The sequence below is a fragment of the Quercus robur genome, chromosome 10 (genome assembly GCF_932294415.1).
Source record: "Quercus robur chromosome 10, dhQueRobu3.1, whole genome shotgun sequence".
In the NCBI taxonomy this organism is placed as follows: domain Eukaryota; kingdom Viridiplantae; phylum Streptophyta; class Magnoliopsida; order Fagales; family Fagaceae; genus Quercus; species Quercus robur.
The window spans coordinates 51,088,901-51,111,750 of NC_065543.1; the positions used below are offsets into that span (position 1 = coordinate 51,088,901).

General features: G+C 35.4%; 1 protein-coding gene across 3 annotated transcripts in view; it reads right to left on the reverse strand.

Moving 5' to 3' along the window:
* Nucleotides 1–22,146, reverse strand: part of LOC126702818 (glutamate receptor 3.6-like) — a 56,660-nt gene extending 34,514 nt beyond the window's left edge. The window contains exons 1-8 of one of the 3 annotated variants that reach the window (XM_050401676.1): nucleotides 22,010–22,146; nucleotides 21,295–21,598; nucleotides 20,796–21,178; nucleotides 19,560–20,528; nucleotides 18,924–19,201; nucleotides 18,292–18,323; nucleotides 17,780–18,186; nucleotides 10,282–10,897 (exon numbers count right to left, since the gene is read on the reverse strand). In XM_050401676.1, the coding sequence (XP_050257633.1) occupies nucleotides 10,493–10,897; nucleotides 17,780–18,186; nucleotides 18,292–18,323; nucleotides 18,924–19,201; nucleotides 19,560–20,528; nucleotides 20,796–21,178; nucleotides 21,295–21,559 (2,739 nt within the window). In that variant the 5' untranslated portion in view covers nucleotides 21,560–21,598; nucleotides 22,010–22,146 and the 3' untranslated portion in view covers nucleotides 10,282–10,492. The other 2 variants (XM_050401675.1, XM_050401677.1) reach the window with 2 other exon arrangements.
* Between the last annotated feature and the right edge of the window lie 704 nt (nucleotides 22,147–22,850).

Here is a 22,850-nt window from a genome sequence, read left to right on the forward strand (position 1 = left end):
AAACCTAAGTCTTTAGAACCTAACAGAATCATCTTCACCCTCCACTTGTTGATCATCTGAACCCCTACTTGAGTACTTGTCCCATCAGACACCTTCTCTAACTCTCTGTGAGTTGCGGTAGCCAAGGTAGCACTGTTTAGAGGTCTTCTCCACATAAATGTGGCTAGAAAAGTAGCTGCAGTGCATTTAATGCGGTGGTGTTAGCCTTCCCTTAGATATTTTTAGGTTTTCTTCCTTCTCATATGTCCATGAAGCACATTCCTGTCATTGAACCTTCCTGGAAGGTCACTTTAATTGTTGGATTATATATTTTGAACTATATTCATTAAGTCCGAGGAGGATGTACTCCTTGGACAACCTTTCATTTGCTCTCTATTTATGGAACTTGGTCTGGGAATATCTAATAATTATTTGCTTCTCCTCGAACCCATTTATATCCTCGGATAAAGCCCAAGGCCCAATTTACGATCTTGGGCCCTTGCCCCTACAATAGTTATTATGAGAAATTACACTTTACTCCCTAAATTATATCCCATGTTACACTTAACCCCCTAAACTATGTGATTGCATGCTTAAAGCATCAGCAGTGGGGCATGTATATGCCAAATGTTAGGAGCATTTGGAATTTAAGCCCCAAAACTGCTCAACAATGGGAAGGCCAAATGCTAAAAGGCCAAATTTATTTTCAAATATAGCTACAGTACCATCTCAAATGTAAGATGGTACCGTAGCTGAATTGCATAAAAAATATTTTTTTAATACTCTCATTCCTCTCTCCTCTCTCATTTTAACTCGGCAATTTCTCTTTCCTCTCTCATTTTTTCTCTTTCTTTTCTATCTCTTCCTTCTCTCTCTTTCTTTCTGCTCTCTCTTCTTCTTGCTTTCTGATTCTTCTCAATATCTTCACTCTCTCCGACAACTCTCTAGATCGGCGTTGGGTTTTATAGATCGATGGTGGGTTTCTAGATCGGTGGTGGGTGGGTCTCCGCTTTTTTCCTTCTTCGGTAACTCTCTCTCTCTTTCATTTTTCCTTCTCTGCGTGGGTCAACAAAATCAACTTCCTTCAAGCTTCCCAGCGGCGAATCCGCTTCCTTCGAGCTTCGGCGGTGGTGGGTCTAGTTTTTGACCATGGGTTGCTGTGTTTTTTTTTTTTTTTTGTGTGTGGTGTTGATGGGCAGAGAGGGTGGTGGTGGTGGTGTTGATGGTCGGAGGGCAGTAGGTGCAGCGGTGTGGTTCTGGTCTTTTCTCTGTGTTTTTTTTTTTTTTTTTTTTTTTTTTTTTTTTTTTTTTTTTTTTTTTTACGGTAGATTATGGGTTGCTAGTGGTGGTGGTGGTGTGCAGCGGTGGTGGTGATTGTGGTTCTTGAACAGGAAGAAAGAGAGAGGAAGAATAAATAATGTTCTTGGGCTGTGGTGTTTGGTGTTTGATGGCCTGGGTTTTTTTTTTTTTTTTTTTTTTTTTTTTTTTTTTTTTTGGTGTTGATGGTAGATTATGGGTTGCTGGAGGTGGTGGTGGTGTCAAGTGTGTGTAGTGCAGCGGCGGTGGGCGGTGGTGGGCATGTGCTGATGGTGTTTTCTGTAAAATTTGTTGTTGTTGAACAGAAAGAATGAGAAAGAAAGAATAAATCACAGTGATTGGAGGATATATTATTTTATTGTGTAGAAATATTATTTTATTGTGTAGATATATTATTTTAATGAGTAGAATAAGAAATAAAAGTTTGGGATGTGGAGGTATTGTAAAATGGTATAGTATAATTGATAAAGTAACTTTTTGGGATGGTAAAATAAGATGAGATATGAAAACCGGATGGAGATGCTCTTAACCCCCTTAAACTATTATCCTCTGCACACTTTGCACCCCACCATTAGCTAGATGTTAATTTAGACAAAATTTAGACTCACGTGACTTGCACATGACAATTGCAATAATGAAAAATACCGAATTGCCCCCATTTTAATTTATACAAACATCATAAGACCCTCTTGTGTTCTCTCTAAAATCTTCCCTCACGTATACGTATAATATTTTGTTTATCTCCTTATTTGTCTTACTCTATCCCAAATTAGTTTATGCCTTAGTCCCAAATCAAGTCCAAAAAAAACTAAGACCCATAAAGACACAACAAAAAAATGCCACACGTAACACAATATAATACTCATTAGAAAACAATTGTACATACAACTATACAAGCAATATTCTATACCATAATAGCATGTGGGGACGAATTGAACACATCATTCCAGCCCACAACTAACTTTGTCAACAGAAGTTAATAAATCTACCCAAAACAATTCACCATGCGTCCACACCACATAAATTGTTATCACCCAATATACTGAAATAATATTCACTTTACATAGAATTCTAATGGTTCGTGTTTTTCAATTTGGAAACGAAAGACTGGGAGGGACTGAGGAATTGATGAGAATTGAGAAGTTTGCCTTTGTAGTTGATGAAAGCGAGAGACTTGGACTGTGGGAGTGAAGTCAAAGACGATGAGGAAGAAGAAGCTAAAACAGAGAAGGAACCAAATTAGTTTATGAGCCAAGGCAATTTGATATTTTTTATTATTGCAGTTGTCATGTGCAAGTCACGTGACTCTAAATTCCATCTAAATTAACAGCTAACTAACAATGAGATGTTCTATCTTTTCAGTAAAAAAAAAAAAAAAAAAAAAAAAAACTAACGATGGGATGCAAAGTATGCAGGGGATAATAGTTGAGAGGGATTAAGTGTGCAATCACATAGTTTAGGGGGTAAGTGTAACATGAAATATAGTTTAAGGGGATAAAGTGTAATTTTCCCCAAAATTTAAAGATAAACCTACCATTTAAACAAATAAGAATGAAAGATGTTTGGACTTTGGAGTGTAAATATGTATAGTTCTATATACCCCCTCTAAGGTTCTTCTAATCTAAGTTTTTGAAGTGATATTCATGTGATTATGTTTATGAGTTTGAATTTGGTGGACTTATTTGATGAGTGTGTTTATGGTTTTTATAAATGGTTGGACATTTAAGGTTTATTTATGATGAAAATTTGAGGTTTTGGATTTCTAATTTTTATTGTTATTAAGTTTATTTTAGAGTAAGTTGAGGAATTAGAGTAGCTTTATCATGGTGGATATGGTGATATATCTTGTTTCATGGGTTCCTTTTGAATATGTTTTGTAAATCATATGGGAGAAAACTTTTAAGGTGGATATAGTGATATATCTTGTTCATGGGTTCCTCTTGAATATGTTTTATAAATCATATGGGAGAAAACTTTTAAGGTGTTGGGAGTCTTGGGACTTTATTACAAAGGAGTGGATAGGATGGACCCCCAAATTTTTATTATTATTATTTTTTAATATTGAGGTTTGCCTAATAATCATGATGCGGGCTTAATAACTCATGGACTTCACTTCATGTTATTATGGGCCTTGTAACCTGGATCATCTTCTACTTCATAAATTGAGTTTATGACTCATGTCTTCTTTTGCCTCACAAACCAGGCTTACGACATATGTTCCTCCATACTTTATGGAGTGGGCCTTATGAGTTATGATTTATGACCCTTGTAAAGTTGTGATTTACAACTATATTTTATAGGCGTAAATGCACTTTTAGTCCCTACATTTTGGTTTTTTTCCATTTTAGTCCCTACATTTTATTTTTTCCACTTTTAGTCCCTAAAACCAATTTACGCTTTCCGTTTTGGTCCTTTCCGTTAGCTCACTGCCGGAATTTGCTTAGGTGGCAGACGGACTATTAAAATAATAATAAAAAATTTTATTTTACTATTAAAAATGCCACGTCAGCTTATAAATTAAAAAAAATTATTTATTAATTTTAACTAAATAAAAAAAATTAAAAACAAATCATTTAAAAAAGAAATTAAATTAATTAAATCTCAGAATTCAAACAATAACACCACAACCAACCATGGTGTTCATCACAATCCCAAACCACAAAAGCCTATCCCTAACCCTAGACCCAAACACCACCACTCTCCATTCCCTCAAACTCTCTCTCCACCACCACACTCACATCCCAATCCACCACCTCCATCGGCTCTACCTCTCCCAATCCCACCCTCTCCCATCTCAAAACGACGCCGTCCTCCTCTCCGGCCTTCGCGTGGTACTGGACGAACCAATTCATTTCGGAAATCGTTTTCCACAACCGGCTCTTGAAGCACAAATGCCGGGTTATGGAGCCGGAATCGGCTACGGCGTTTTACATTCCGTTCTACGCTGGATTCGCGGTGGGGAAGTATCTGTGGTCGAATTCGAGTGAGGAGGAGCGCGATTGGGTTGGAGGTTGGGTGAAGAGAGAGAGATCGTAGATCTGGGTTTGCTTACCCAAATGAAAATCTCTAAAGATCTCTTTCTTAGACCAAAATCTCCCTCTCTCTTTCATCTTTCTAAAGCTCTAAAGTCTCTCTCTCAGATTGTGGATTTGTAAAAATCTCTAAATCTCTCTCTCGGATCAATGGTTGTGAAGTGGTGGTTGGTCTGGTGGTCGGTGGGGGTGGATCGTTGGATGGGTTTGATGTTGGTGTGGGTTGCAATGGCTTGATGGACTGATCGGTGACAGTGGAGGGGCTGAGGTCGGCGGTGGTTTGGATTTGGGTTTAAAGTGTATTTACCTCCAATCTCTCACAGATCAGTGGGTCTCTATTAGATCGATGGGTTTAAAATTTCTGGGTTTGTTTACAGGTTTCTCGAATTTGGGTTTGAAATATATGGGTTTGATGTTTGTATGGAGGGTTTGATTTTTCATGTGATGTTCTGGGTTTGTTAGAGATTGAGGGTTGGGTTTGGGTTTGTGTTCTTTGTGTTTTGAATCTTTGAAGGTCTTTGTATTTTGTAAATATGTGCCCTTTGATTTTATGTGTTCCGTGTTGGCATGTTCTTGATTTCTTTTTTAATTTCCTCGGCAACCAAACATATTATTTGAGGAAGAACATGAACATGTTTTTCATGATGACTGGAAGAACATAATGTAAAGAATTTTTTTTTTAATTTAATTAATTTAATTTCTTTTTTAAATGATCTGTTTTTAATTTATTTTAGTTAAAATTAATAAATAATTTTTTTTTAATTTATAAGCTGACGTGGCATTTTTAATAGTAAAATAAAATTTTTTATTATTATTTTAATAGTCCGTCTGCCACCTAAGCAAATTCCGGCAGTAAGCTAACGGAAAGGACCAAAACGGAAAGCGTAAATTGGTTTTAGGGACTAAAAGTGGAAAAAATAAAATGTAGGGACTAAAATGGAAAAAAGCCAAAATGTAGGGACTAAAAGTGCATTTACGCCTATTTTATATTGGCTATATTCCATGACAAAAAGTGTTGTAATTGCTCTAATTCTTTTCCTTGTATTTTGTGGGATTTTATTGTATTGGGTTTAGTATTAAGTTGGTGAAGACTTAAGCTTAAATGAAGAATCAGTGGATTTCGCGAGAAGCTTGCGAAAAGCTAAGCTTGCGAAAAGCTAAGCCACGAAAGAGCATGTGAGGAGCACATGACTGGAAGCTGAAGAGTCATGCCAGGCTGTCGTTTTCGCGAGTGTCTCGCGGGTAAGGCCTTCTGGAGAGACAATCGCAAAACATTTTGCCTGGAGGATTTTTATGTGTGAATTCCTTACCCTTCACCCATACTATATATACTCTCATTACCCACAAATGTAAGTTAGGCTATTCAGAGAGAAAAACCTTAGATAGAATTTCTACAACACACACACCCATCTTTTTGAGAGAGAGCTACTCATCCTTAGTGAGAAATCATTGTAGCCTCTTCTCCATCCCTCTCCCATTGTCATACTTTGAGAGGAGATTTGTACCCAAACATAACCCACACCTATTCAGAGTGTAGAGAGTGTTTTGGAGCTTGGGAAGCTTTGGGGAATTGCCAAAAGAAGCCGGTGAGGCTTGGCAGATGCAATCGGGTTTATTGCGGGATCCGGAGAGCTAGACAAGACACGGTTCTGAGAAGCCTTGTTGGAGTAGGAGCTTGGAGGGCTTAGGTACAGAGGGTAGATTAGGCTTGGAGGGTCTCTCGCTTACCCATGTATCCTAACTAATTGTCTAGTGGATCGATTACCGCTTGGAAGGCGACAGAGAGGTTTTTCGCCGAGTTCTTCGGTTTCCTCTTCGATAACAAATCTCGGTGTTATCTGTGTTTGCATCTCTCTTCCCTACTCTTGTTCATTTCATTTTACTATTGTGTTGCTTTAAATATAGATTAGAGTAGCTCTATTGCTTGTTTGCTTGCATTTACACTATTCCGCACTTAGTATTAAGTTAGTGTAAAATCAATCAAGCCGTAATTTGAATTGGAGGTCTAAACAAGCTCGTGTTTTTAACACATTTTTGAGCTTTCAATTGGTATCAGAGCGGGTACACTTGATTTGGTTTCATTACCTAAGTGTGATCCTTGACCCCTTGTGTTTATTTACCATGGATAGTGCTTTGTATGCTTCTATGGATGTTGTTGATTGTAACATGCCATGTGTTTGTGAAAATGCCTCTATAAGTGTTTATCCTCATGATTGTGATGCCATGTTACATGATTCTATGGGTGTTGTTGATATTCCTAACATCAAACTCTTGAAGAAAGATGCTAAAAAGTTTCAAAAGAATTTGAGCAAGTTATTTTGTGAAAATGATGATTTGATTGCTAAGCTCAATGAATCCAATAAATTGGTTGAAAAATATAAGAAGCTTATTGAAAATTCTCTTGAAAAGCTAAATGAGTTTGAATGTCTGAATATGGACTTAGATGCTAAACTTGTTTTGTCTAACAAACTAGTTGATGATCTTAAATGTGAAAATGAATCTCTTAAGATGCATGCCAAGTGTTTGATTGCTGAACCTATTGATAAAAATGATGATAATATCTATTGCAATCATGTTGTGGTACCCAATTTTGTGCCTATTGTGTGTTCTACCTCAAAGAACAAATCGGTGTACATTCCTCCACATAAAAGAAATCAAAAGGTGGAGAGTAAGGCTGTTAAGTCAAAGCCTCTGTTTAAGTCTCAACCTAAGGCTTTGGATGGATCTAAGTTTATTCCAACTTGCCACCATTGCGGTGTGATTGGTCATATAAGACCTCAATGCTCCAAGTTGAAGAGAGAACAAAACCATGTTGTTAGATCCCTTCCCAAAAAGTCTAGTGGACCTAAACACATTGTTTGTCACCATTGTGGTGTCTTTGGTCATCTAAGACCTCATTGCTCTAAGTTTTAAGCTCTTAAAAGAATTAAAAGAAAAGAGAAACTTGAGCTTCTTGGAAGTTGTGCTAAAAAGGATAAACCGAATTTGAGTGATAATAGCATGTTGTTAAAGAAAGTGTTTAATGCTCTTAACTCCTTGTCTATGTGCATCTCCAGTTCTCATTCTTCCAACCCTCGTCTCACTTCTCATGAGACACTCATTCCAAACAATTGTTCTGTTTGGATGAAGAAGGGTTCCTATAGTTGAGCTTTTGCTCCTTTGGTCCTTGATCTAATTCTTTCGATCTTTGTAGGACCCTTCATGCATTAGATGCTTCATTGTCATGCATTTGTGCATCTTGCATCTCTTTATATGCATTGTTTTGTTTTTGTTTTGATCTTACTTTTATGTCTTTGTTTTGTGTGTGTAAAAAATCCAAAACCACATAAAAAGTGAAAAATTCAAAAAATTTGATCATATATGTTTGAGCACTTTTCACATGTGAGTTTGGCCTAGTACTTTCGTACTAATGGCGTAATGCATTTACGAGCTTAGCTTGTTATGTATGCACATATATCTTTGTGGGAGAAATCTTGAAATTTATGTGTGATTGTTGTAAATAGATCTTCAAGCTTGTCATGAATGTTTGATCAATAGTCTTGTTTGTCTTGATACTTGCATAGACTTGTGCCTATATATCTTCCCACTTTTATTTTTATGTTTTTGCAAATAGAGCTCACCAAATGTAAATCTCAAAATGAAAAAGAGATTATGAGCTGCAAAAGTCTGTCGCACATACTAGTATTTGACTAGGAAAAAGGGAAAGCGGCCTTTTAAATTGAAATGTATGGTGCTCAAAAAGCCAAAGGCTAAATCACAATGTTGAAATATCAAAAATTTCAAGCACTGATCTCAAAAGGAAATGTATTATCCAAAAAGGATCAAATGTCATGAATTATGCAAAAGCCAAATGAAAAGCTTCTAAATTTTCTAATCATTCTTGTGGGAGGTCATATATGCTCATTTCTATAATTGAGATAAACTACTTGATTTGGTATCAGTTGTGTACAAGGTTGTCAAAATCGCGATCCGGATCGTAAAATCGCACGATTTTACGATCCCACCTCACCAAAAAGATTAAAATCGTAGCAGGATCGCAAAAATGTTAGGATCGTTTGTAGGATCGTGTAGGATCGTATAGGATCGTAGGATCGTATGGGATCCTACCGATCCTACCGATCCTACCATTTGGCTTTTTTGGCTTTTTTTTTTTTTTTTTTTTTTTTTTTTTAAGTGAGATTCATTTGGGTCATTTGGGTAAGTCCAGTAAAATAATCCCCGATCCACCTAAAGGTCCAAAACCCATAAGCCCAATGAATTGAAGTCCCAAATTTACCCCTCTCTCAAAATAAAATCTCAAAAAAACCTATACTACTTAAGTTAAGTTTTCAAAAACAAAACCTAAATATTTTAGAAACACTAAGCTCCAGCACGCAGTAGCTCTGTCCACGCCTCCACAGTCTCCTGTCAAAAACCCAGCACCTCTCAGCCCTCTCAATGGTGAGCCATCGCTGCTTTCAAGCTTTCTTAAGTATTTAGATGATTACGATGATTACGCCATGGATGTTGATACTAGGAAGGATATAGATGATGAAATGAGATATGACAATGATAGTGACTAGATTAGAAGAACTTTAGAATGAGAATTCTCTTTTGGATTTCATATTTGTAATTAGCTAGTTTACCTTAAATTGAGAATTCTCTTTTTGAATTACGTATTGTAAATTTGTAGTTAGCTAGTTTTTATATGCTAACTAGCCTAACTTATTTTGGATTTGGAACTTAGAATTTGGAAAACATTTTCCATATGTGTAGATAATATTTTGGTACTTAGTTGCTAATTAAACATGTACTGAACTTTTTAGATACATTATGTCAAAAGTTAAATATATTTTGTTTCGTTAGAATAACATAAGAACAATGTAGTGCGTGCAAATTACATTTTATGATGCAATTTTTTTTTTTAATGGATGGATTCATATTTTAAGTGATTATATAACATACAAAGTCACTATCAATAGGATTTTTGCTTAAAATTTGAAAATAGGTAGGATCTTACGATCCACGATTCGATCCTACGATCCACGATCCTACCTACCTCCCACGATCCTACGTAGGATCCCGATTTTGACAACCTTGGTTGTGTATGACTTGATTGAATTGATCATTGAAGCTTCACTCTAGTCTAAGGACTATTCCACACTTGATCGACACACACAACACACAAGTTTAATGTTCAATGAATGCCTATTTCATTTGTGTGGTTGTACATGTTCAAATGTGATATGTGTGTGCTCAACCATATGTGAATCAAACCAAAAAGATTTTTTTGTTATTTTTGTTTGCTTTTGGAAGTGATTTGTATCACCTATATTTTTCAAAGTTTTTCAAGTTGTTTTTGTGTGAAGAAACATGTTTTCTAGGTGTTTTCCTAACCCATTTCATTTGTAAGCTCAACTGGGAGTTAAATGGTCCAAATCTCATGTTTTTCAACTTTGTACAAAGAGTTTCGCGACTATTTCGCGAGTAACTCGCGACTGTTTCGCGAGTAGCTCGCGAGTAAGGCTTTTCACCAAATTTTGCTACATTGAACAGGTTCACCGCTCACGCTTTCTTTCTACATGAATTGAGCCTAGCAAGCCAATTGGGCTGGTTAGGCAACAAATCTATACAGCCCATCAACATTCTTGCAAGCCCAAGCTCTTTATTGTACAAGTACAGCCCAAATCAGTTAACAAGCACCAAGCTAAACCGCTAAGAACATGTCTATTAAACTCTTATGCAAAAAGAACACTAACATTTTTCAAAACACATCCAGTTAGTATGAAGTGTTTGCTTACTGATGTGGCTAAGCCCTTGTGTGTTTTTCATGCAACATGTAGTCATTTAACTCTTGGCATTGTGGACAAAGGTTTTATTGACCAAAATACATTAATTTCTTTGAGCTAAGGGTGCTTTTATTTTCTTATTCTTAGACTATGTATTTAAAATTCAACATGCAATGAAACTACCATTCACCCAAATTTGTATAGTGCAAGCCAAAATTTGTATTTATTCCCATGTGAAATAAGGTTACAAAAGCAAATACATATACAAGCAAGGAAAACTTTAAAGAAAAGCCAATCAAAAGTGTAAAAGTAGACATTGGAAGAGAATTTGAAGTCTAGTGAAAGTCTATATAGGCTTCATCATCTCTACCCAAACTTTTATTTTAAGATAATAAATTATATGATCTCTCTATTGCAAACACACTTGTAGGTTGATGCACCTTCATCACCTCTCTTAGAGGGGTCTTTGTCTTTCTTTTCATTTTCCCAAACATACATAAGAAATTTCTGAAGATGTTCATATATTGAACTTTGACCACGAGGCCCAACTACACCTGGGAACTTGCACGCCAATGTTATGAAATGTACAATGAGAGCAAGCAAGCAAGTGAACCCCCATAGGGCAAAGAGACCCTGAAAGCTTTTAAGCTGAAGCTGGTACACTTGAGTAGTTGTGCCATGTGCAGTGCAAGCACTTCTCATAAGCCATTTGTCATGAATTCTCTGGAGGTCACCATTCTCTGACAGTTTTAAAATGGCAGTTGACATGTCAATTGCTAAAGGTGAGTCCCGTGGAAAGGCCTGATGATAAATGAAGAATATAACCATGTTATTATAAGCTAGCGGCTACTAGCTACCATTAACACACACACACACACCCTTTTGGTTGGTTAACACATGATGCTAGGAATGTTAACATAGAGAATGATATATACAAAGATTATGCTCAAATAATGCTTGTACGTTTTTAGACCCCTTAAAACACAATTTGTTTAACCTAGTTATTTAGCCATGTGATTACTTAGATAAATTATTCAGATCTAGGTTAACACAAGCAAATCATATCATGTAAATAATGTGGAAATATAAAGAACACATGTTTTGGTAACCCAAGAAAACCAAACCGGTAAAAAAACCTGGGGAGGATTTAACCTAACTAGCCTCAAGGTAAAACAGATCTACTATGAAAAAATTAAAGTTTGTACAATAAGACTTAGACCACTAACATCTTATTGCTACCTCGAGTAGAAAACTTACTACCACGACCATGTGACAGTTCTGAGTCCACAAACTACTTCTTTCCTTGATCCACTGCAACCACAAGTACTCTCACTTGTGACTTTGAGACTCCACTCAAAGGTTTCAGATCTTCTTTAAGTTCTTTATGTAGCAACTAAAGCGATCACCAAATTCTTGACATGAATCTTGATCCTGATAACCCTAAGTGTGTATGAAGGTAAACACCTCTAAATCTCACAAGAGATTCAACACACAGCACATCAAAGACTTCTAAAACATAATCTGCACGAGGTTCGATCGATTGAGTATAATTTTCAATCGATCAAGCCTTGCAAATTTAGACCAATAAATCATGCAATCACTCGATTCCAACTTTACAAATAAACACTCTTTGAGCAAGCCTAAACCTAGACTTTATGTTTTGATCATGGTTTGCCAACATAATACATAATGAAGTTCTAATACATTTAGTTCCTAAAGTCTTAGAACCTAACAAACTCCCATTTCAGCAATCCATGACAAAACACATCACAAAATTGAAATGCCCAAATTATACTATATAGTAATCAATCACAATCTTATGATATGCACTAATGATTGGCTAGTTAATAGTGATGAGATGGTTATTTATGCATTTCTCATTAAGTTCAAGTCCAAACAATCAAAAGCATGTGCCTTCAAAATCAAGATCAAGTGATCAAAAACTATAAACCACTCCCACACAACATGCACTACATAGCTAAAACTAGCAAAGTGCAATAAAATAAGCTCATCCAAGCTAAACTAGGTACACAAGTAGGTTATGTAAAGATAATATGGCCATCCTTGATTACAAGTCCAAGAAAAATAATGCAAAACACATTTTTCCTTCCTTCCTTCCATTTTTTTTTTTTTTTAAAGAATAACAAAAACAGCCTATTATGAAATGCATGAATGTTATGCAATGTAAATCCTAAAAGCAAAAAAAAACAAAACAGCAAAAGAAGAATAGTCACAAAGAGTATTGAGATGAAGTATAAGAACCATGCTAGAAAGACTCAATTGGATTAAGCTTTTTGCATCCAAAACTTTTTAGATGCAACTCTTGCATTGGAGTTATTATTCATATTAGAATGATGAGCAACTCTAGGATTAGTATAAAGGTTTAACGCTTTTACCAACTCACCAATAACTACCATAAGATCTTGTGCTTGAGGCACAGGTACTTTTGGCTTATTTGCTCGCTTTGCAACTTGCAACTTGAAATAGTTAGGGCGAATATGCCCAGTCTTTCCACAAAAATGACAAATCTATAAAGGTCTATCATGTAACTTATCCTTAGGGAAGGTAGGATTCTTAGGCTTAGACTCTTTAAGATCAACCCTAATCTTCTTAGGAGGTGGTGTGACTTCTACTGGTTTGACAATCTCACTCTTGGGGGGCTCAAAAGAAGTAACAAAGTTTGTGGAATGAGTTTCAAACACAGAGATGCTATCTGTAAAACCTAGACCAATTTTTTCTAAGACAGACTTCTGAATACTCAACATGTGATCAAGTTTAAAACTAGCAGATCTATTTGATTGTTCTCTAGCAACAGATAATTCTAGTTCCAAGTTCTTAACCTTATCAAGCAACAACATGTTTTCAATCTTCACCTTATTAATCAATTCATTAGCATCAAACAATTTCAACAACAAATTTTTCTTATCAAGCTCAAGGGAAGCAATTTTCTTTAAACCTAAGTCAACGTTCATTGCATCCTTTGTAGCAACCTTGCAAAGCTTATTAAAAGCTTCTTGCAAATCAACACTCTCAGAGAGTTCTCCATCAGAAGGGTTTTCTTCAACCACAACACTTTCATCAACTACAGCAGTAACTGTGAAAGTAATGAAGTTTCCATCCTCATCACTACCAAACTCATAATCAGAAACTTCATCATCACTAAGGGTTACAACCATAACTTTACCCTTTGATCTCAAGAATGTAGGATATTCTGATTTCACATGACCATACCCTTGACAACCAAAACATTGTTGACCCAAAGAATTATTAGAGGTTTGACCTACTTTCTCTTTAGATTTATCAGTATTGTTTACTTTAGTGGGTTCATTCCTCTTAAAATTCCTAGGTTTGGCATTGTTTTTACCTCTTACCCTTCTATTATTGTTCCTAAGAAAGTTTCTAAAGTTCTTGGCAAGATATGCAATCTTTGTAGAAGAGAGTTCATCATCAAATCCATTACTATCAACATCATCAACTGACTTAAGAGCCATTGATTTGGATTTGTTTGTCTTAGATAGGTCTAGCTCATAGGACTAAAGAGATCCTACAAGCTCATCAATAGGGATGGAGTTCACATCCTTGCTTTCAGTAATGACAGTCACTTTGGGTCTAAAGTCCTCAGTCAAGGATCTAAGTATTTTCCTAACAGTCTTAGGTAGATCATAAATTTCATCCAAATTATAAGCAGAGTTAACAATATCATTCAGTTTAGCATAAAATTCATCAAAGCATTCATCATCAAACATTCTAATAATTTCAACTCTAGAAGTTAACTGCTGCAGTTTGTTAATTTTAACTGCCTTTGTGCCTTCATGCACAGTTTGGAGAATATTCCATGCAGTATAAGCAACCTCAACATTTGAGATTCTCTTGAATTCCTCCATAGAAACAGCATTAAAAATAGAATTCATGACTTTGCTATTAAACATGGCTGCTTCTTTCTAAGAAGTTGACCATTCACTTACAGGAGTAGTCGGTTTCTTCCATCTGTATTCAACGAAGTTCCAAACTCTCTCATCAATAGACTTCAGGAATGCTTTCATCCTTACTTTCCAATAAGCATAGTTGTTCCCATCAAAGTGAGGTGGGATCACAAGAGAGTGACCGTGTTCCATGACAACAGGGGTCAAGGATCAACTCTTAGATCAAAGGATCTAAGTACAAGAGCTAACCTGCTCTAATACCACATGTACGTTTTTAGACCCCTTAAAACACAAGTTGTTTAACCTAGTTATTTAGCCAAGTGATTACTTAGATAAATTATTCAGATCTAGGTTAACACGCAAATCATATCATGTAAATAATGCGGAAATATAAAGAACACACGATATGATAACTCAGGAAAACCAAACTGGTAAAAAAACCTGGGGAGGATTTGACCTAGCTATCCTCAAGGTAAAACAGATCTACTATGAAAAAATTGATGTTTGTACAATAAAACTTAGACTACTAACATCCTATTGCTACCCCGAATAGAAAACTTATTACCATAACCACGTGACAGTTCTGAGTCCACTGACTACTTCTTTCCTTGATCCACTACAACCACAAGTACTCCTACTTGTGACTTTGAGACTCCACTCAAAGGTTTCAAATCTTCTTTTAAGTTCTTTATGCAACAACTGAAGCGATCACCAAGTTCTCAACATGAATCTTGATCTTGATAACCTTAAGTGTGTATGAAGGTAAACACCTCTAGATCTCACAAGAGATTCAACACACAGCACATCAAAGACTTCTAAAACGTAGCTAAGGTTTTTCTTTTATACTTGGAGTAAAACATAAAACCCTACATGTTAAACGGGCTTGGGCTGAGTTGGAAATTCTTCCAGAAAAATTAATTTGCACAAGGTTCGATCGATTGAATCTAATTTTCAATCGATCGAGCCTTGCAGATTTAGACCAATAAATCCTACAATCACTTGATTCCAACTTTACAAATAAACACTCTTTGAGCAAGCCTAAACCTAGACTCTATGATTTGATCATGGTTTGCCAACATAATACATAATAAATTTCTAATACATTTAGTTCCTAAAGTCTTAGAACCTAACAATGCTGACTCAACATGTTAGGATTTCAAGTAAGCAAGCATGTTGGTCAAATTTTGAAGATTGTCAAAATCATTTAATTAGGACATTTTAAAGTTAATACTCCCCAAATTTCTCTTTCTTCCATGAAAATAATGAATTGATAAGATACTTCAATATTCTTTGTTTGTTTTTGTTAGAATTTATGTTGTGATTATGAGTGAGATTGATAAGAGATAAAGATAGAAAGTGAAAATAAAATTAACTTGATTTGGCCAAACAATCTACATCTACACGAACCTCTACATACGTACTATATTGAATAGGGTGTTACAACAAGCACATTAAGAGTTTATATAAATAGATTAACATTAGACTAGCTATAGAAGCTAATTATAGACTAACCATAGAATATGGCATAAGTTAGGATATGTAGTACAATAGTACGAGTACATCCAACATGGACTAACATCTCTAACATACCTCTGCAAATTAAGGGAAAAGCTTGAGAACACCATAAGTTTGGAAAGAAACTTAATGTGTAGTAAAGCAAGCAAGACAAAATCAATTGTAGAATAAATTGGCCTTGACATGAAGTGGAACGTTGGAGATAATTGTTGACATTAGCGGAGGAATGGTGGCTCAAGGATGACATGATTAAAGATGATGTTGATAGTAGAAGAATGGTACTCAAAGAACAACAACACTAACAATAAGAGACCATTTTTCAAGAAGACAGAATTTGATCATTATGTTAGTTATTAATACACATTATGATTCTACTTATATATGAACCTTTACCATTTAAAGGAAATATGAAAGTGGTAAGGTTCTAATGGAATATGTAAATTTAGGAAATTTTATAGAGAATTTTTATAGAATTTAAAGTTGATTATATATATATATATATATATATATAGAGAGAGAGAGAGAGAGAGAGAGAGAGAGAGAGAGAGAGAGAGAGAGAGTAATTATGTGAAAATTGTGAGTTTTCGAAAGTTTATGTATCAGTAATTTTCTTATAGAAGTAAACTGAAAGCTTGAAATTGTGTGAAAACACAAGAGCTATTTAGACCCCCAAATTAAAATTACAATTCGGTTGATTTTACTCTAACTTAAACTAAGTACGGAATAGAGTAAATGTGAGCGAACAAATGATATAACTCTAAGCCATATTCATCAAATATCAGCAATAAAATAAAAGCTAAAACAGTAGGGAAGAAGAATGCAAACATAAGATAACATCCTGATGTGTTATCGAAGAGGAAACCGAAGAACTCGGTGAAAAACTTCTCCACCGTCCTCCAAGCGGTAAATCGATTCACTAAAGAATGATTTGGAGTACACGAATAACAAAAGACCCTTCAAGCCTAGTCTACCCCATATACTTGAACCCTCCAAGCTTCTGCTACCAACTGACTTGATGAAGTCTTGTCTTCTCTAGCTCTCCAGATCATGCAATTCAACCTGATTGCATCCACCAAAAAAATGGCTTCTTTCAATACTTCCTAGCAACACCAAAACCTCACTTTACACTCAGCATGGGTGTGGTAAGTGTTTGGACTATCAACCTCTCAAGGATTTGGATATAAAAAGATAGGAGTTGAGGAAAACCACAATGGATTGTGTAGAGGATTGTGGGTATGAAAATCTCTAACTTTCAAGGGTTATGGTTAGAGTTTTCTCTCTAAAAGCACTCCTCTCAATATGTGGATAATATGGGTATATATAGTGTGAATAAAAACATGGTGTATCAGATATGACAAAATAGCAAAACAAAATGTTTCCCGAGTATCTCGCAGGAAGGCCTTACTTGCAAAATACTTGCAAAAACCAGCTGTCACCATTTGTCATGACTCTTCGTATTTCAGCACATGGCTTCACTTCACGGGAAGACTTCTCGCGAGCTACCCGCGAAAACTCCTTTGATCTTAAATTTGTCTTAAGTCTTCACCCTCTCTTTCACACACAACCCATACAATGAAATCCCACATAAAATACAGGGTACATAAGATTGAACAAAATTACAATCAAATTTAGCATGGAATTAAAGTCAACACAAAATAGTTGTAAATCACAACTTTACATAAACTAAAAGTAAAAGATTTTGGTTTTATATAGATGGAGAAAGTTTGGCTCCAAACATGTTTGGAGGTTTTTTTTCAATCAAATATGTGACAAATTATAAGACTATCCATGTGTATTATTTAAACAAGTTATATATCTCATTAAAAAAGTTATGTGACTAAAACTACAAATGAATAATCTCTTCAATTGCCATATAGTATGTTAGAACAATATAGCTGCAAACATGTTTGGAGTCACTTTAGACTATTTAGATTACAAATAATAAATTATAGTTGCACAATATGAAAGAAAAAGTTTGGCTCTAAAAATATTACCAATAAGAAGATGACTTGTTTGTCATATGCTAGGGACATAACCCACTTAACCCAACCAACTAAATGAGTCATGTGCATTGTGTATGATAGGACATATGTCATTTTCCTATTAATAATTGAAGCTTAAGGCTCCAAACATAATTGGAACTAAACATTTTTCACAAGAGACGAGCCTAGCTAACATGAATTCCAAAAGCAAGTAGTAGTGCAATACCAGGAAGTGCAGTGTCATTGATAAAAGAGATACTTACAAATCCCCAACCAGCTTTGATGAACTCTTGACCTTCAATACTGAATTCACAACGAGTTGAGAGGAAGAGTTCTACATATGCACGGTCATCAACAACAGCAACAACACCACCCCTTTGTGGACCGTCTTTTAAGGCTTTGGCATAATCTTCAGCAGAGTTAAGAGGAACAAGTCTGGACTCATGAATACCAAGTTCCTCAACTAAATAGCTTCGGGCATATGAACCTTGCTGGTAGCCAATGGGATCGTTGCTGTTAATCAGAGTTTTAATGCCTTTAATGGGAGAAGAAAGTTGTTGCAGTGTAAGTATTGAGGCCAAACTTGCAGTGTAGCTTGCGTTTATTATAAGAACAACAAATAACCATATAAGTAGCACAATACGACTAGGGTTTCTTTCTGTTTTTACCACTACAAAAAACAAGAAAGAGGTTACTTGATAAGTGAAAGACAAACTACCATTGCTATACCTATGACCATTAAAAAATACAAGTAAATTAGAGCCAATTCACTTACTCTGGGCATAAAACATTGTTGAAAAGCTAAACCTGCAGAATCAAAGAAATGTAGGTGATAGGAGGATTAGACTAAGAAGATGCAATCTAAAAATGATTGATTCATTAAATAGGCATATCGTAAGAAAGAAAGAAATTCCCAACACAAAAGACTATTTCACATTATGAATAGTTTGATCTCTATAGCAAAAGATAGCAAGGAGTTTTCTACTTTCCCTAAATCAGAAAGAATTAGTAATCTACATTGTACAATCAAATAAAAAAGATTGTACCCAGTGCACAAAAGTCCTATTATTTTGAGGCCTAGGAGAGGTGATTGATAAGCAGTTTTACTACCAATTTTTTAAACAAATAAAAAATTATAGGAGAAGTTGATTTGTGGACTTGAGCTTGCCTCTTTCAATCGAAGGCACTTACCATCACACCAAAGTCGGACCTCCATTGTTACAATCTTACGTCAACAACAAAATTACATAAAAAGAAACTTTGAATCAATTTAATGTTGAATTGTTTACACTAATAAAAAGTAAAACTAGTAGGATGAAACTTATCTTGATTATTTTTCGCTACGCAAAAAGCGACAAAAGGTATTTAAGCATTTAGCTCGGGGCCATGATATGTTTAATTCCTTACCATAGAACAGTGGAAAATTGTTTTTTTGGGGTACCCTGGAATTCTTCATTATTTCTACGCTCCAAAAACCAAACAACTGCTCCCACAACGAGGAAAGAGATAGTTGTGACAAGCCACATCATTGGAGTGAATGGCCTAAAAAATGCCCAAGCATTGGAATTCAACTCCTTAACTGAGGCCACTACTACTAGCCCTGACTCAACATATGGTTGTGTAAAATCCACCATTCTTGTTCGATCAGTAGTGATTGAGATGTCACCTATTGCTGCATCAAAGGCCTATATGGAAGAAGAAAATTAGAGAATCATAAAAATGGCCAAAATATTCTTTCGTCCTTGAAAAATAGTATATGTTCTATTTTCATTTCTAAAAATTTAAAATGTCACCCATTCATCTATTTCTATGTTTCCTCATCCATGTTGTATTTATTTTGTTTCCATCAAACTTACTCAAAGTGGACAGAATGATGAACTGTTGAAATTCTAAGTTTGAAGGGATAGAAATAGAGTTTTTTAAGCCTTAAGGATGAGGAAAGAACCTAAACTATATTTTTGGAACAAAAAGAATATTTTGGCCTTGGAAAATCAATGAAAACTTCACAAAGTTCTGAAGCAAATTTTTTTTTGTAGTACTTACACCCGTCGTGATCAAACGCACAAGCTCAGTGCGACTTGAGTTATTACGACCATCCCCAAATGGAACTAATTTATATGGGACAGCGTATGGCAATAAACTCAATGCAGTAGTAAATACATCAATGCAGTATCCTTTGAAAATGTCAGTGCCTTCTACTTGTGACACAAATTCACGAAAACTAACTCTTGTTGGGACTCCAATTCTCAATTTCCTTCCATTTTTTGGAAAAGCCCACCCTCGAGGAAGTTGTGTAGTTTGTCCTGGCCAAATTACACTATTTAGTCTTTGATTTGCACTGGAACGATTAGGAGGCTTTGTGTAAAGCACTTCTGGAGATAAAACTGATAAGCCAGAATAGTTAGTCCAATAACCAACCCTTATAAACCCTGTGCCAATGACATTGATGATTTCAAATGCAGGATTAATGAAGTCCTTATCGGGAGTAAACTCAATTGGTCCTGTTACACCACTCATATTGACCTGTAAAATGCTCTTAAGCAACAAATTCCCTCCATTAAAGATGTTTAAAGAATCAAGTCTCAAACTCCCTCCATGCAACTCAGTTAACCTCGAATCATTTGAGAATGAGATAACTCCTCCCTGATTGAAAAATGCATCAATTGCATGAGCAAGCAGCCAAACTGTGTCATAGGCATATAGACCATAAGTATTTAGCCCAAAAGAGGCATTAGCACTTTTTCCCTTGGTCAAGTTGTTCCATTTGGAAACAAATTTTCTTTTGAGTTTTGAATTTGGTGCATACATACGCAATGTAATAACTCCTTGAAAATCATCCATTACATCTGAAGCTAGGGGAGAATAAGTATCCAATATGGTAGAGAGCCAATTAGTAGCTATCCACACAAACCCAGATTCCATCATTCCAAAATACTTTGCTAAATTAAGCACCATCGAACCCTGACCATCGTAAGTGTGAACAATAATTATCCGAGACTCTGTTAGAGAAACCTGTTACAATAACCCCAAAAAAAAAAAGATTTAAATTCAAATCTTAATAATTTAAACATTTAGGATAATAAGTAATTTATCATATATAATATCAAAGCTGGTATTCCTAATTTTAAATTCTGTCTCTACTCTATCTCTCATTTAAAAGGTTAAAAATCATATGTTGAATCCTATTTATTAAGGGTGTGGATTAGCCAAATAGTTAAATGATTATATCCATCCATTTCTAATAGTTTAAAGTTTTGTTAAGTAGTAATCTATCATAACCTTAATCAACACATCAGTGATGTCATCCCGGGTCGCTTCAAAGGGCATGGGTGCTTTGTATGAGATCTTACATCGTTTCTCAGCAAGCTTATCCCCTAATGCAACAATCCCATTTCTGCCATAATCATCGTCAACATAGAGTGCAATCACCTCCTTCCATCCATAGTAGTCTACAATTTCTGCTACTGCAGCCATCTGAAAAAGATCACTTTGGGAAGTTCTAACAAAGAATGGGAACTGAAGTGAAGACAACGTTGGGTCCGTTGCTGAATATGACAATAGAGGAACTTGGAGCTCATTTGAAATTTGAGAAATTACATGAGCTGTTACTGAATTTAAGGGGCCAATTATGGCCACCTTGTCTTTCTCCATGAACTGCAAAGCTGTTATGATAAGTTAAAGAAAGAAAATTCACAATCGATTGGTGATTCGAGGTAACCTACCTTAAGAGAATATGACAAGTGAACAAACAAACAAGAGTTATAAACAAATAACTTACTCTCAACAATGCCCAAAAATCCGTCGTAATTGGAGTCTTGCATTGTAAGTTGGATCTTAGTTCCAGCAAGAACAGTTGGATCAGAATTCACATCTTCAATTGCAGCTTCTATTGCTACTTTTGCAACCTTTCCAATAGTAGACTTGTAAGCGAGAATAGCCCCAATGTCGACAACACTAGGCCTTGTAGAGATATTTGTAACCACCCCATTTGAGAAAATCTCATGGCAAAAAACTACTAACACCATAAGCCAAACTCTAGTCATGGTAAATTATTTGACACAAACCCTAATTCTCACCTTTTTCTGCAAATAACACAAAACTACACCATCAAGAGATGAAGTATACAAAATAAAATAAAATATTAATAAGAATATATATATATATAAAAAATAAAAAAATAAAAAAGAGAGAGAGAGAGAGAGAGAGAGAGCATAAAGAATTAATATGGTTTGATCTGAGCGGCCAACATCAATCTCAAAAGGCCCAAATAACCATTATTTTACAATTGATTTCTATATGTTGCAATGAACTCAATAAAGAGTGCATATATAGTAGACTAACCTTGGAGTAAGCCTAAGGTTATAGTAATATAATTTCAACTATGTATATAGTAAGGATTATGATTCTTAGTACAATTTGACTAGGATGCAGTACACTTGAATCTTAACTATATCTCTAACAATCCTCCTAGGTAGTAGAAGATTGATGACAACCTGAGTTTAAAAGGAAAGTGTGTCCAAGTGGAGTGAAAATGATATACTGAAATGAAGGCAATGCCCATCCGTATGCATGATTTGAGAAACTTGACCAAAGATAAGAGAGATGCAAAACTAGAAAGAAAGTAAGATGGCAGGTAGGAAGTACTGGTTAAAGGAGTGGTTAATAAAGAAACCCGGTAAATATAGATGTTTAAGTCATCCCATCAAAAACAAAAAAAAGATGTTTGAGTCATGTGACAAGTAAGAAAGTCAAATAGAGGCTACTGATCAACCAAGGTAGCTGTTGAAACTAAAAAATTACTTTATAAAAAGTAATGCATCTACACAGCAGCTAGGATTAAACAATAGCATAGGTTCAAAAAGTATGGTCATGTATGGTCGGCATCTAGCCAATACTACCCCAAAAAAAAAAAAAAAAGTATAATAATAATATGAGCCACGTTAATAGCCTGCTGCCTAGTACAAAAGCAAAAGATAGACACAAATCAAGTAAAAAAAAAAAAAAGGCTGAAAAGTGAATAGGGAAGTGGCTCCACCAGAAAGTAAGGAACACGGTTTGATGAAAGTAGGCTTGAAATTTTACCCAAAAAAAAAAAAAAAGTGGGCTTGAAAAGTTGAAAAGTGGGGATGTCACAAGCTAAAAAGGGGGAGTTTAAAAAGCAATCAAAAAAAAAAAAAAAAAAAAAGCTGAAATGTGGGTCACGGCTGAACATGAAATTAGGAGTTATGGTGGAAAACAGGACGAAAACTGCTTCAGGAACTGATCAGTTGAGAGAAAAATAAGGGAACAATTTCTTTGGAAAATAAGGGAACAGTTGAGAGGCACGCACAAGAA